Below are 16225 nucleotides of genomic sequence, written 5' to 3' on the forward strand. Positions count from 1 at the left end.
ACAGTTTTATTCAATCACATTTGAAAATAATTGAGAGATTCAAAAATATTGCCTGCATTACTTATTTTGATGCTAAAGCAAAACAAACTGCAGTTTTGGAATTGTTGCTACCAATTTTTCAACAAGCCATAAAATTCTGTAATGATACGTTACAATTTTGTGGTGTTTTGTGAGATCCAGTTACAGGCAGATACAAGTCTTCTCCCAAGTTTATGTTGGGTATAAAAGAGTAGGCATAATGATTTGGGGTTTAGATTCTTTATACAAAATCACAACACTAGCGCAGCGAGAAGTTAACCTAAGCAAAGCTCAGCAACAACAAGGAGAAATTTTGGGACATTGAAAATTGTTTCTACAGTTGAGACCAAAAATGACTTGCCTTATTTAGACTGGATCTCTTTAGAACATTATAGAACACAAGACAAAAAAGTATTTGAATATTGAAATAATATTTGTTAACTCTCTTGTTATCAAATTCATGTATGAGATTAATGTATGGATTAACGTATGAAAACCTGTGAAGCGACTGTATCAGGTAAGATGATTTGCTATACACAGTAGTAAGAAATGGATTCCAACTGTCAAGGGTTATTTTAATCTGTTTGTCCGTTCTTTCTGGATATATTGTGTTGTTTTCTTCTTTAGTGAATTATTTAGAAAATACTGAGAGACAGTGGTAAACAAACATGCTGTAAAGGTAAATTTTATTTTAATCTGTTTTAAAAAACCCAATATATTGAGATCAATAAGAATAGTTCCAGTTAGTATTTCAGACCTTGAGTAACAAAGTCAGTCATCTCTCCTCCCATTATAGGCATATAACAGAAAAGTCTTCATATCAATTACTGTGTGTGCGCGCACGTGCACGCATGTGTGTGTGTGTTTTTAAGCTACATGAAAGTTGACAGCACAATGTTTCTGCAATGTTTCTACTAGGCAATTACGAAGTGTACTTCCAGGCATTTAGAGGAAAATCAATATGTTACTTTACCTGCCACATCAGTAGACAATGCAGACAAGCAATGCCTGTGAAAACACTCATTTTAATAGTCATTGCTATTATATGAAGAAGGTTTCCACCTACTCAGAGACAAATCAAAACATTTCAGTTACCTTGAGTGCTAAAAGGCTCTTGTTAATTTCAGCACCTTCCAGTCGTGTCTGCCTGTCTGCACTGGAAGTATCTGCTCCTCTCTCATTCCCAGCCAAATCAATCAGAGAAAATTTACCATGCAATTTCCCTTTCCTTCTGAGAATAATCTGAAACACTGCATGGCTTCGAGATGAGTGCGCATTTGCAGATGTTTGACCAGATGTCCTTTAAATAAAAGGAAAGAAGGGAAGGACATATGAATACTACTTGGAAGACGTGAAGGACCATACGCGTTAAATACGCTACCCTTAGAACGTTACTTTTTCCAGGGCAAAGTCCTCTATATTCTTATATGTGTTGACAGTCTGTCTAACATACTTCTGAACACTACAGATATGTACTGCAATAATATGATGCACATAGCACAATTATACCTATTTTTCCATCTCTTCAAACTGAAATGGAAGATTAATAGTGTTTTACCTTTCTCTTAAAAGCAAGAATAATCAGATCTTCAAATATTTCAGGCTATCAGACAGTTCACATGTAAACTGCTGACTGCATTTTTATCTGAGAAGGCAGCAGTCTATGTGAAAGACCAAATTTTAAAAACAATGAAGTTAGGTTTTAACAAAAAGTAAAAATATTACACTTAACCTCTGCCGCTATATACCAAGGCATGCTGCCTTTTAGAACTAAGAATCTGGCAGAATTCCAGATTATTAATGATGTGAAGTTAGGTCCGTAAGCTGGTTACATAAATGCATGGAGTTCATACACTGCAGAAAAATCAGCTCTTATTTCTCTCTAGGAGGAGGCAGAGCAACTCTGAACTATCTGTATTTAAAAGGCAAGCAGATTCCTTACTTCCAGCCAACATCATCAAAAACCCCCTGCATATTAAAATGCCATCACTATAAAGAAACACAAAAAATTTGAAAGAGATGTTCTGACTCTCTGATTTACAATGAAAAACTGGTGGAAGGCATGGGAGATACCTGCAGCTGTTGCCTATTTCAATAAGCTTCAAAACATCTTCAACACATTTGACTTCCCGTTCCTGTAATCCCACCACCTGAACTTGCTGTTTACCATCTTCTAACACTCTTAATTTTGTCTTCCTGTTCAACAAGTCAAAAACCTTAGGGAGGAGGGGGAAAAAGAAACGGAACAGTTAAAGCAAAGGAGCTTTAACTCCTTTTATTTCAAATCCCATATCAAAACACGTAAAGCATTCCATCCAAATACCTGAATGGAAAGCACAGAAAGAAAATGCTTTTATACAACGTGCTTACAACCCTTCTTTGCAAAAGAGAAATTTCCCCTTCCTCAAAAAAAGGTCAAGTACTTACCTTACCACTATAGATCTCAAAAAATGTTGCATATACTTGAAGTTCTAACTTCTTATAATTTGGCTTCTTTAGCATTAAAAACACATCTCGAGCTGTGAATACATTTCCAACATACAAAGAAATCAGTTATGTATTTTCACTTAGTAAAGGCTCATTAATGCATAATACCCTATTTTACAGCATCCTTCATATTTTGCAGGTAAAGCTGGTAGGGTCAGTCAACCAAGTCTAAAACACTGCAGTTAAAACTGAATATATTACAAGATACAGAAGACCCTAAAATTGTAAACTCCCTTATTCATCAGTTACACTTCTTATACTTTCTAAGTAATCTACATATACCAGAATAAAGACTTTGCATTTAAGAACTACTTTTGATGCTACCAAAGCACCTGCAATGCAACATATGAAGGCCTTGTATTTATACAACAGGAAGCAGAAAACTTATTGACTCCAGCTAATTTGCAAAAAGCTGAAAATCATAGTCACTCACCTGCAAGTGCATATATTCCTTTAGAACAATCTTGGTTCTTTCCTGAAAAGTCACCACCCATAGTCTAAATTAAAAAACAAAAAACACCAAAAATACACAGAATTGTAACTTATATATTTGTTACTTATTACAAGTCATCTAGTTAAGTGTATATTATACATAAAAAGAAATGTGCTGTTGATGTGTAGAAGAAAAACTTACATGGGTTTTTCCGCTGCCTGTTTGCCCATACGCAAAACATGTGGCCATTCCCCTTTCAAATATCGTCTCTACTAATGGTCGCGCTGTAAACCTTAAATGCAAAAAAAACCCAGTACGTAAGAAGCTTTAAGATACCACTGCCAGAAGGCCCCTGTACATTTTAAGGCCGTAAGTGACAAAACTCGTTCTGTACTTTGAGAGCCCACAGAACATCTCCCAATTACTTCCTGAACTAGAAGCTATTTGTTCCAAACCATTAAAATACCCTAAACAACCAAAAAAAAGCTACAAAATCGCCCCATTTATTTTAAAACAACATTATTATCTGTTAAACCCAGAGAAAAAAAAATCCTTGCTTTAATGATGCAACATAGCACTGCTAACTACATGGAGTTTGCAGCCACCTAAACATAGCATTAAAAGACACAGAAGTAGGACAGTAGGATAGAAAAAAGCTTAGGTTTTGCTAACACAGAAATTCTTCTACTTTTCAACTCAGCTTCCAAGACTTACTCGAGGAAGTAATTGGCCAAAACAGCAGCACACTTCTTAATACTTTGAGAACGTACACACACTGAGAAAACGCTCAAGAAAATATATACCCCAGCTCCTAAGAAAGGGAAAATACAGTGACTCCTGAAGGATTATTTGATGTGTTAGAAAATCCCGGAGTAAAATTTTATATTAAACTTATACTTAAAAAAAGATGTACACCTATTGCTCCTGCTCCAGCTGCTTATCACCACTATTTCATTACAATCTCCAAAAGCAAAGGGTAACCTCAATGGAGGATGCGTCAACAATCCCTTTTAAACCTCCTCCAGATGTTTACATGCAATATATGTTTAATGACAGAAACAAGAATGATTGTTTAGAAAAGAACTGAGGTGTTACAACTTCGTTTCATTCCACTTTAGAATAAACACAAGATCACTTACAGGTATACTATGGGAAACACTGGGCCACTAAGCTACCAAGGCTTACGCAAAATGTAAGTTTAACTGAATCATCAATTTTCATGAAAAATGTACCATATACTTCCTGATCAGCCAGAGTATTTCCCTTTTTTTCCCCTTCCAAATATTTATTTCCTTTTTTTTTTTTTAATTTCCTTTTCCTCAAGAGGATATTTCTCCATAAATATCTACTGGTTCTTTTTATATTTAAAAAATAAATTTCAAGCAATCTATTCACTTAGAGAAGCACATGCCATTAAATCCCTTTGAACCCAATTAAACAGAGACATTTTGCTGGTTTATAACACAGGGACTTAATTATATCTATTTAAAATAAGGCAAAATACAAGTATACCTATAAAAGGTTTGATAGGGCATTATAGAACTCCAAATGGTACCAAATCAAAACATTCCAACTTTCCTTCTACTAAGGAAATTATAATATTGATCTTTCAGAAATATAAATTGTGGTTCACTTTCAAATTCAAAAGATATATCAGTTCAAACTGGTATTTGTTTTTTTAATACTAAAGAAAACTTGCAACTCACTGTTGTGGCTCATGGATTCAGATATACTTACAACATAGCTTAAGAAAAAAAAAAAAGGAATGAAAAAAAGGGGGGGGTGGCAGAACATTTCTCCCTGCCAAACTGAGGAACAGCATTTTAGCACGCTGAAGAAAACTGAAATAACTTCTCACACAATTTTTTTCACTGTGACCCTGAAATTCTGGTGAGAGTGTACTATGGTACCTATCTTGCTCTTAATCCTTCTAGTACAGGAGGACTTGAAATGGATTATCCTTCATTTAAAAATCATCATTGTGTCATATATGGGAGAAGAAAGAAGCCTGTACTACTACACAGACTTGAGATTTACTCTTTCAGTGTGAATACAAGCATCTTTCAATATTTTCCTGTATTACCACTAACTTATTATGCAATCAAAAAAAATCATCCAGAAGAAACTCAATCCAAAATTATAATAAACTTGTATGCCAAAAAACACCTTTCACAGTTAATCACTATGTTTGCAAATATAAATGAGGAATAATAAGAAGGATGGAGATTAAAAAGATTGGTTGTTAAGCAGGAAGAAAACTACTCCAAAAGGCACACATCGCCAGCTAGCTGGCTCTCCCACAAATTTTCTGCATTGGGAAAGAAAAGATGCTAGCAGTAGACAAACATTAAAGAAAGAAATCTCCAAGGGCATAATTTTGCTGAAGTTTACACTTACGAAAGACTTCTAAACTAACAGGCTAAACAGAGTTTTCTTTTGCTATCTTCCCCCTCCTAATTATATTAAGCATAAGATACCAGTTTTCATTTTCAAGGACTTCTTATAATTCTTTCACTATGCATTGTCTCTTATCCACAGACAGAACGATAGCATCCAGCAACTATCAGGACACAACATCGACTTTCACTTCCTAGCTGTTGGATTTAAAAAAAAAAAAAAAAAGTTTCTCTTCTATTCCTCTTTAAGGTTATGGGAAGCACTTCCCAAACATAAGGAAAGTTATCTTCCATCAAATTCCTTTCTCAGTCAATATTCCTCACAAAAAACATCACAGCATGTAAACTGTGTACCAAGATTATAATTCTGTCTTATACTTCCCCGTTATTGTTATCTATTTACTGACTTGTAGCACACAGATAAAGAGCTAGTTCTAAACAAGTTAACTCAATACTTGGCGGACTACTTTAAAAGCACTGTGTGCATTAGTCTGTGCCAACTGCGGGAATGAAACAGAATAATAAAGGAGAAAATGGAGATCCAAATACCTTGGGGCTGTCTTTGTTGTTGTTTCTTTAAATCAGAAAGATATAGCTTTTTGAGCAAGATCAGTTACCTCCCCTGTACCTCTGTGTTACATCAGCTAGATTGTTTCCAACAGCCAAACCAGCTCAAGTATCTCAGTGATATGCTACACAGTAAACACAGCCGCCCCTCTCTGTACTTTTTCCCCACCCTCTTCTGATTTGTTTCCATCGGTTCTCCCTAGCTTATATTCAAATTGCAAGCTCTTTGAGGCTCAGACTGTCCTTTCATTCTAAGTTTCTAGAAGATCAGAAACAGTAATTAGTGCCTCAGGTGCTGCATGGATACAAATTAATAACTCAATAACCCTGAGTAAAATGGAGAGCCAATGAAGCTATTCAAAAATTCAGTAGTTGAGAAGGCAAACAATATATGCTAGAGTCTGGAAAGGCAGGGCTTGGATTGAGACCTGCATGGTCAATGCAAGCGGAGATGAAGATGCAGATGAAAAATCCAGTATAAATACAGTTAAATCAAAAATACACAGGCAAAAGTATGGGTGCACCAATATATTATCTGGTTACACAGAGAACAGGAGTAAAGTCCATGACCAAGGTAAGCCCACAGTTATTGACAGGGAGATAAATGAGAAAAAAGGTTCACAAAAAAAATTATATACACATACCTGTAAACCATTTCATTAGGAGCCGTGTCATCAAAGGCATAATCAAAACGAAAAGTTTGGTTTTCTAGGTACCTTGTTAAATCCACCTTTTGTTTTGGTTCATGTACCATCACAACATCTTTACTAGGAATTGTTATTACATCAAGGTCTTTCATTAAAGTTTCTATAAAATAAGTGAAATATATATATAAAAAATATATATTTAACTAGCAACACATCATTTTTTATATTTTGTCATTGTTTACATTCTTATAACATCTAAGATAACACAGCTCCTCCAAGTAACAACATTGCAATGGACCTGGGCTTCTGATACCTAGATAGCAATCCGCTATATAAGAGATTTTATTTTGAAAGTCCTAATCATTCTACCAATGGTTTGAGATTAGAGAGAAGTACTCCAAAGTTGATTACAAAAACGAAGATCACTAATTACAGTACTACCATTATAGCTTGTTACATACTCTATAATAAGATACAATGGATTCTATAATGGATTTGAGGTTTTTCCTGTGGTTCACGTACTGTTCTATAGACCACCATATGCTTTGAGTTTTGACAAATAACTCCTCTACTGGAGGCACTGGACCCTATAGTTTACTGCTACTTGGACCATCCAACTTAAAAACACAAGAAATTAACATCCTCATGAGAAATTTTTTATTCTACAAATTTTTCCTTTTATCTTACCTAAATCCTTAAAATTATAGTCTAATGTTCAAAGCTTTCAAAAAGAAAAATTTTGCCTGTATTCTACATAGAGATTTATCTTTGTAGATTACTACTGGAATCAAAATTGTAAGTCTTTAATATAGAATTTCTTCAGAGTAAAATGCTTTCTAAAAATTGTCTTGTAAGCAGAAAAAGCTGGAAAAAAAACTAATGATGCTTCGTATCCCTGGGAATGAACAAAAGCCATCTAGATGCGATTTCAATACTGAGTTCCCAGGTTATAATTACTACACAGCACTACAATTTATGGCTAATTGTATGAGATACGAGTCAGCAAAACACAAGAGAACCCACTGATCCATGATATGCACAAAAATAAAGACCCTTTGTACATACGGTCAAGACCACTAATGTGTCCTACTTGCATTTCTATGTAAAATTTCTTAAGGCATACAATTCCAGAATTTGACGTGGCTTTATAAAATCAGATGGAAATTGTATCCATCATCAGTTAGCATACTGATCAAACAGTACCATGGTTACTATTGCATGACATCACACACCAGCACAAGTATGCATTCATGTCACTATATAATCAAATTTCAAATGTACTGCAATAAAATAAAATGTAATTATTCTGCAGTAAACATAGAGAAAAAATACAGAACAGTAGTGAAAAAAGATATATGAAGGTCAACTCTTTGAAGAAAAAGCTTTTTAGTTAAAGCAGTCAAAAGCTGTTTTTTCTTGAATGATTGCTTGGAATAAGACATTTACCTGCTTCCAGCTATTTGTTATGGCAACTTGTGTTCCTTGCGGATGAAAATTTGGAATAATGTCTCTGAACCCACCATGCACTTTTCAATCAACAACTGGTGCTGATAACACTTAAAGACTTCAGTGATGATTTTGTGTTTGCAAGACTGACAAAAATTGATTTGTACACCTGATTTCTATTAGATGATTTGAACATCTCACATTCCTCCAAAATACAGAACATGTAAAGGGAAAAATAATGTTTCTGACATATGTTATTGTTGTAATAATAAAGGAAACAACATATATGTATTTCTCCCTCTTCAGGGGATTAAACACTGATAGCTTTAATTCTTTATTATTCTTTAATTTTAACATGTGGCATGAGAAATAGTTTCTCATGAACTTTCACAATTTAAGTGTATGTTTTCAAAAGACATGTTATATGGGTACTAGATTATCTCTATGGTTCCTCCCCAGCACAGACTATTTCATTAATTCCATTTTAATAAAGTTTATTCTTAAAAATGCCAAGTAACTTTAGTGCCAACCTCATTTTTCACTGGGACACTCATCTTTCTACAAACTCCTTAGAACTATTTTCATAATACGCTCCAAATCACCAATACCTAAGATATGCAACTTGCACAGAACCAAAACCCACTTCTGAATCCTAAACTCATGCCTCATGACAGCTTACTGTCACTTACTGTAATTTCACTTAACTTCAGTGCAGATAAGAAGTGGCCTTCCCACTAGATGTAGTGGATCTCTAAGCCCTATTTTATTAAAGATAACCTATAATGCTAAAATGGATATTGAGCTACTACAGGATCTGCGTTGAACACCCTTATTACATAGGTTATACGCAATTGTTTCCATTAACCAAATTTTGAGATTATTCATTCTTTTCAGGTCAATAAAAGAAAAAGGGCAGGAGAAATACAGAGTATAAGAAAAAAAGAGTCAGGAAAGAAACAACATGGAGGGAAAAAGTAAGAGAAAAGAAAACTAACTACACGCTGACATCAATTTATCTTTTCCCTTTCCCATACAATCCTCCCATATCCCCTTGGATATGCTTGCTGACGTATCCCCCAGTGTGTACTTTTGACAGCACAAGAACAATAAATGCATCCTATGTTGTTTCAGAGTCAGAGCGATGCTCTTTGAGCCCTTCAGCTAAGCAAAATATAACAAAAAGAGGGGGAAAGAAACATCTTTAAAAGTGAAAATCAGCTTACTTTAGTGCTGAATTCAGACAGGTTCCAATTCAGAAGTAAGTGCATTTTCTAATTTCCCACTGAAAGTAAAGAACCTCATGGGAAAACTGGGATTTAATAAGAGTTGAAAACCTAAATGTTTTTTTTTTTTTTTTTGGAATATAAACTCCAGTCTGGCAAGCAGACAGTAAGAAAAACATTGTAACAATACTCCTATATATATAAACAAGCTACTAGGGACTGATAGCAGTACCTAAAAATAGTTGCTTAGTGCCATTTTATATGCCCTAGGGTAACTTGTCCTGCCCTGAGCTGCAACTTAGGAGATACAAGTCTCCAGTTTGTCTGTAATCCACCAGCCCTGTGAGGATGTCTTGGACATCCTTGGGTACATCTCATGTCATAAGACACCTCTGCTTAGGCACCCAAATCGTTCCTGCAATGTTTGACTCAAGATCACTTGGAATTATAAAGATATATATGCACAAAATGAGTGGAAAGTTTTTATTGGGTCGCTCACTGATCAGGAGATCATTTAAAGGATAGTTAAAATACGCTTAAAAAGAATGGTGTTCCTAAAGCAGTGTAAAACTACTCAGGAAATTCCAGGTGAATTAATTCCCAGATTAACTAAATACATCTTCGATGACCTTGCAAAAAAATTGCACTGTCTCTCTGTGCCTTGGCTCCCCATCTATAAAATGGTGAAATTAAACTACTTTTCACCCAGCCTTTACCCAGGTTGTCTATAAATCTATGAATTTTCTAGCTCCCTCATGCATATTACCTATCCTCATATATATAACCAGTATTTCTACATGTCTTAATACAAATAATAATATTATCAGAAGCAGCTTTTCAGAGAGAAATTCCTGCCAAAACTTCTATAGTCATACCTTTTTTATTGAGTGGTCGTTTTCGTACACAAACACATATCCTGTGTTCATCAATCTACAAAGAAAAGAATCTTTCAGTGAATTACACCCTAATTTCAGTTATATGATATTTTATCTCTATTTTTTCAATTAATTATCTGATCAGTTAAATGAGGAGGAATTTACAAGACAGTGAGTCACCTCAACTTGCAAAAGCCCATTGTATCTTCACAATAAACAAGAACCCAAAAGGGAGAACCATACATGAAGAGTAAAAAAAAAAAAAAAAACTCCCTGTAGCTAGGGGTCTGATCCTATAGAGTACCAGATATATCTTGGAACATAACAAGCAAATACAGTTTTATTAGTGTAGATACACAATTGCTGGAAATCGATTGATCAAAAAATCTCATTGATTTCCACAGAGATAATCTATGTCATTTGAGAATTCTGCTCTTCTGACTTCTCTGCAAATCAAAGGCCCTCACCACCTTCAAAGACTGAATATTAATCTTTATACTCAACTAGGTTTTTCAGAGAAGCTTAAGGGTTTTGTGTGTACATCACTTCCAGGAAAATCTAGAATACAGAGGCTGATTACTTAATACCTGCTGGTATTATTTTTTAATCAGAATATACTTAAATGACATAAAATAATTAGGAATTATTAATTTCATATCTTAGGACTTTCAACGCCCACTAGTTTCAATATCATCAAATTACTGAAAAAATAAACTCATGGTAGAATGAATACTAATATACATTTAACTACTTACTGTTGAAATTTATAGACTGAAGTATATTCAAGCATTTAAAAACTAAAAAACTTCTCAGAAATACAAAGGGATGAAAAAATTCACAGCTCCTGAGGTACTTACAGGATCTGCAGTTGTCAGTGGTCTATAATCCAAACTTCCCCTGAAATCTCTTATCATGCACATAATTTCATAATTTGGGTTTGTAGCATCAACATCCTAGGAAAGTAAGCAACACAAGTTCCAATATATATTTTTTTTTCTGAAATGGATTCCTTTAAATATCTTCCAAATTAACTTATAAAAAATACACATTAGCTGAGATTTTAATATTTCTCCAAAATATCAAAAATGAATTGATTGAAAGTTTAACGTCTGTTTCCTATATAATGTGGCCAACTGATCACAAAGCAAAGCAATTACATGCCTTCCACGTAATATTTTTGGTTGGCATGTAATACAAAACACTCTTTAACGGAGGTCTCTTTAAAAGTCTACTCAAGAAAGAGAAATGACTGCCTTTTGCGAGCACCTTCACAGTAAAGAAATACTCCTGAACTATGGCGCAATAACATACAGACTAGATAGGCAATTCTTCTTCATCTGAGATAAGGCAGTTCAACAGACAAATGGATAGATTCTATTAATACAGGTACTACAAAACACACTGCAGAATACAGTGCAAATATCCCAGCGGCTCTAAACACAACCGGCTAGGTCCAAGTTAACTGCACAATGTTGATCCTACTACTAGCCCTGAGTTAATTCCTACAGTTACTCAGACGCCTTGGAAACACACTTCCAACACTCGAAGTTCCAAGAAGAGCTGAAGTGATCCCCAGAATACACGATATCCTACACCCAGGCTCACAGGCCCTCCCATCCCTAGACCTGGAACCATACGTAACATACTGAATAGACACGTAAGAGGCCATGCATGGAGCCCCTGCAAGTCTTGCTAAATCAGAGCAACTGAGTTCATTGTGAGTGATTCTGCAGAGAATCAGCTTAGCTCAAATGCCTTTCCTGCCAATGCTCCCCAGTACTGTCAGATTTTACACAATTTCAGGACGTCCTAGTCATGCCATACATAGCCAGCTCTGGTGCTCAGACCTTATTAACGTTTGCACAGCTCCCCACAAAGTAGCAAAAACTACTTCTGGACCACCACTGGTTGTAGAAATAGCATAAGCACTTTCACAAAATACTGCATGGAGGTTAATAAGCAGCTGAAATAGAGCCAGCTTATGCCTCTGCATCTGTGACATGGTTAATCCTCACCTCAGATAAAATTGTGCCTTGGTAATTAGAAGTTCACTGCACTTTTAAGTTTTTCACTCTGACTACAGTGAACTAAAAACTACTTACAGTAAGTCCATACAAAATGTATTACTGCTGAAATGTTTCCTTCTAAAATTCAGAAAGGAGTATTGCTTCCTATGGAAAAAGTATTTGCCTAATATTCTTCAAACTCTATTTAAAGCTCTTCCCTGGTTGAAGACAGCGGTTGCCTAATTATTGCTGTATTTCACAACAACAACAGAACACACAAAGCAACAGAAAGCAGAGATGCATAAAGATCATCAAGACAAATAGAACTTTCTCATACAGAAGCTTAACACTCAAATACAAAGGCAGTCTTCTTGGAAGTGAAAAAAAATAAAATTTTAGGTGTAGTACCGTGTCAAAGAATTTTCATATGTAAAACAAAAAATATTTGTTCCTCACACAAAGACACAGTAATGTTTTGTATCTGTTTAAATGACTGAAAATTAGAGAATATGAATTCCACATACATCATTCTAGGTCAGCTTAGAAACATCATTAAGCCATGAAGAAAGTTGCCTTACTTGGTCACGGTAATTCTTACATAATTAGCGGACTGGTAGTACCTCTTCAGAGAGACTAACCCATATACACAGGCCTGCCAACGAGATTATGCTACTAGCTTTGCTAAAGCTTTTTCACTACTGTGACAGAAAGTCATTTAACATTAAGAGATTTTCTCACAGGATTAGCAACTTCATTTCTCTCACCAAAGTTCCTAACAACTCACTGCCAAGTTGCCTACATGATGCAAAGCTAAATTTAAAATGCACAGACAGGTTTAAAGAAAAAAATATTATTCTTCAAACCTGAGTCTCAAATACTTCTTCTACTAAGCATCAAAGATCAGAAAGAACAATTTATCACAATGTTGCAATACCTCATTTAGAATAACAACCTTATCTAAAAGCCACAGGTTTGATTATATTTTATCAATGTATCTTCCCTAAGAAACAGTTATCACCAGTACTTGATTTTTTAATAACTACGGAAAGGCAAGACATTTCAGAAATTACAGGCAATTACTTCTGTAGCAAGAAAGAGAAGGGAAAAAATGTCTAAAATAATAGCTATCAGAGCAAAACAACTATGCACCAAAATATTTATCAAACTTGTATACTAGGATGAAAACATTTAATTTCAAGATTGTAACAGTTCAGAAAAATTACTGAAGAGTGAAAAAACGCACAAAACTTTGCATACATCTTCTCTTGCTGACATACGTTTTCCATCTCTAAGCTAAAAATACCAACCTGAGCTCTTTTTTCTCTAAGTTCCTGCTGCTGTAACCTTCTTTTTTCACGCTTCTCTTGCAATTTTTCAACCTCTTTTACACAATTAGACTTTCTACGTGCTTAAAGAAAATGATATAATTTAAAAATATTTTCAGTTTATTGCATGAATTTAGTATTTACACTATGACATTTCAACTATATTAATTCAGCAATAATTAGAATGTATGTAGTTATAGAAACTAACTTTTCAAGCAGATCCGTATTAGTATAGAGTAATTACAACAATTTAATTTCTAAAATTTATAAAATAACTGAATTAGAAAAAATCATGGTAACAGGACAATAATCACACAACCAAAAATATAAGGAAAATGACCCTCAAAAAATATTTGGACAGATACATGTGATCTCTTGGTCTGAATTCAAAGAAAAACTAGGCAAATTAAAAAAGAGCAGCCATGGTTAAAGAAAAGATAAAGGAAACACAAACTAGCATGCTAGCATGACTATGACAAAACTGAACATTTGTTTAGCCACAGCACTCTGAAAAAGCCTCTTAAGGAAGCCTACAAACAACTGCATATATAGACCATTTGTCATTTATGGACAACAACATAATCCAAGAGAATGTACACGTAATGCCCAGAACGAATGAATCCTTGATACACGATTTACATACAAGGGGGTCCAAATTCCTTTTTTGCAGCTTGAACTGGAGATATATCTGAAACACTACCATTCTGTTGTGAGGAGGAAGACTGTTCAGGAAGCTGAGTAGGCCGTGCACGTGCAGAACCAACCACTGCCAAAGAAAAGCACAAAGCTGATCTAGGTATGAAAGAATAACATTTTCCCTGTTTTTATCCAACTCCAAAATACTTTGTTATGATGAGATAAAAACAAGACCCATTTCAAGAAACAGCAATTTACTAGGAGGAGAAAGAAACATATATATGGAAAGTCTATTAATAAAGACATTCAGTATGTAGCCTTTTTTACCTAATGTTATATACCAAAAGAACTGAATGATTAAGTACCAATGCCACACATGCATGTTTTTAAATACTTTAATACAGAGTCAGCGCACAAAATGAAATATGTACTTGCAAATCTGCTGTACTGCAGTCTGAAGTACTGAAATTTTATTTATACTGTGATAATACCCAAAACTTAGTTAGAAACAAGGCCCCACTGTTTCACGTTCTCTAACAATTACAAGATGGTTCCAGCCCATTGAACCTACAACTTCTGGAGGAGTAGAGGGATATAAATGAAAGGCAGAGAAGTGCAGCACAATCTACAAGTGGAAGAAACAAACCTTTCTGACACTGTATTACAGGGGATATATGCAGTCGATATGTCTAACTAAACTTATACATTGATTTTATATGTAATAAAGACGCCAGTTTCTAAAGCTGCAAAGAGATGTCTGTTCTCAGTGAATTCTGCGGGAGCAGTGAGCCTGCAGGCCTCATTGGTAGAGGTGAATGTTTTAAGCCGCTTTTCAGAGAGTTGCTTCAACCAGCTCCACCTCAGCTGGCCAGTTTCTTATACACATTACTATAGAGGTCTGTCAGGAATATGAAGGTGAAGGTAATAGCTCTGATTATTAGTTTAAGAATGACATTCCAAACAAAGGCCAGTACAGTTTACAATATGGAGACAACTATGGAAAAAAATATCAAATGGGATAGACAAGACAAATGCTCAAATCAATTCCAAATATGATAAGGTATCTAGATTACAGCATGAATTAAATACACTGAACAAAACCGTATGTTAAGAAAAGCTTAATTACAAGACCAACAAAGAACAAATTCTTAGGTAGAGTATGAATAGTAAGACGTACAGCTCCCACTAAAATGCAAGTTACAGGGCTTATTCTATACCAAACAGATCATTTACTATAAATGACAACTTGTATGGATATTTGATGTAATCATACAATACTAATAGTAGAAAAACTTTCAAAACAAAAATAGAAAGTGTTTAAGGTAAATATATGTGTATATATATTTATATACATATATTTTATATATATATATAAAATATTATATATATTACATATTATATATATATAAAAAGGCAGGAAGTGAGAAGAAAACCACATCAATAAAATGTCTCAAATTTAGATCAAATTAGTTTGCAAAAAATGGCCTGATGAATTTCTAATTTGTTTACACCTCCAGAGGCAAATGACAGAAGGGAGAAAGTGAACTCAATGGTTCTCCAGAAGAGATTCTGAACACTTGTAACAAAAATAAAGATACACAAACCCGCTTGTTTTTCAGGTTTAAACAGATGGAGTGGAATCTAGTCATTAATTTAAACAATAATGTTGGAAAGAATCCCATCACCATCATCAATAGAAGTCATTTTAAGCTTAACCAGTGGAGAGAAAAATGTAAACACTTACTAAGCATTTACTATTCTTTCTTATAGTCTAGATGCATCACACCTATATTCAGCTAATACGTATTATTTCATTCACCCACCCTCCTGTGATATTTCAGCATTTCACATAGCTTTGTGCCATTGTTTGTAGACTGAGAAACAACCCGTAGGGTTTAAGTAGTCTTTGAATGAATGTTTAGGCAGGGACTGTTAGAAAACTGAAAGTTTGTGAACTTTTAAATGCACCACTTAGTGTACGTTACAACACTGTGAAGCTGAAGCAAATGGAGCATGCTTCAATTTGGAAAAGTCACACATGATTTAATGTAGCATAATTCATGAACTTCAAACTTTTGCACCTTCAACCCATTCAGCTCAACTTTCTTAACGTTATATTGCTTATATGGCACCTGCTTATAAATACTATTTGTACAGAATCCATTT

At 34.6% G+C, this 16225-nt stretch overlaps 1 protein-coding gene across 5 annotated transcripts in view; it reads right to left on the reverse strand.

Moving 5' to 3' along the window:
* The window catches only part of LOC104146871 (kinesin-like protein KIF2A), a 58645-nt gene that overhangs the window by 18644 nt on the left and 23776 nt on the right, over positions 1–16225 (reverse strand). For 3 of the 5 annotated variants that reach the window (XM_068926244.1, XM_068926246.1, XM_068926241.1), the window contains exons 5-14: positions 14067–14189; positions 13406–13506; positions 10950–11045; positions 10093–10147; positions 6546–6708; positions 3140–3230; positions 2939–3002; positions 2446–2537; positions 2092–2234; positions 1114–1318 (exon numbers count right to left, since the gene is read on the reverse strand). In XM_068926244.1, coding sequence (XP_068782345.1) covers positions 1114–1318; positions 2092–2234; positions 2446–2537; positions 2939–3002; positions 3140–3230; positions 6546–6708; positions 10093–10147; positions 10950–11045; positions 13406–13506; positions 14067–14189 — 1133 coding nt within the window. The remainder of the gene's footprint in view (positions 1–1113; positions 1319–2091; positions 2235–2445; positions 2538–2938; positions 3003–3139; positions 3231–6545; positions 6709–10092; positions 10148–10949; positions 11046–13405; positions 13507–14066; positions 14190–16225) is intronic. The other 2 variants (XM_068926245.1, XM_068926243.1) reach the window with 1 other exon arrangement.

This window comes from Struthio camelus, chromosome W (genome assembly GCF_040807025.1).
Source record: "Struthio camelus isolate bStrCam1 chromosome W, bStrCam1.hap1, whole genome shotgun sequence".
Taxonomy (NCBI): domain Eukaryota; kingdom Metazoa; phylum Chordata; class Aves; order Struthioniformes; family Struthionidae; genus Struthio; species Struthio camelus.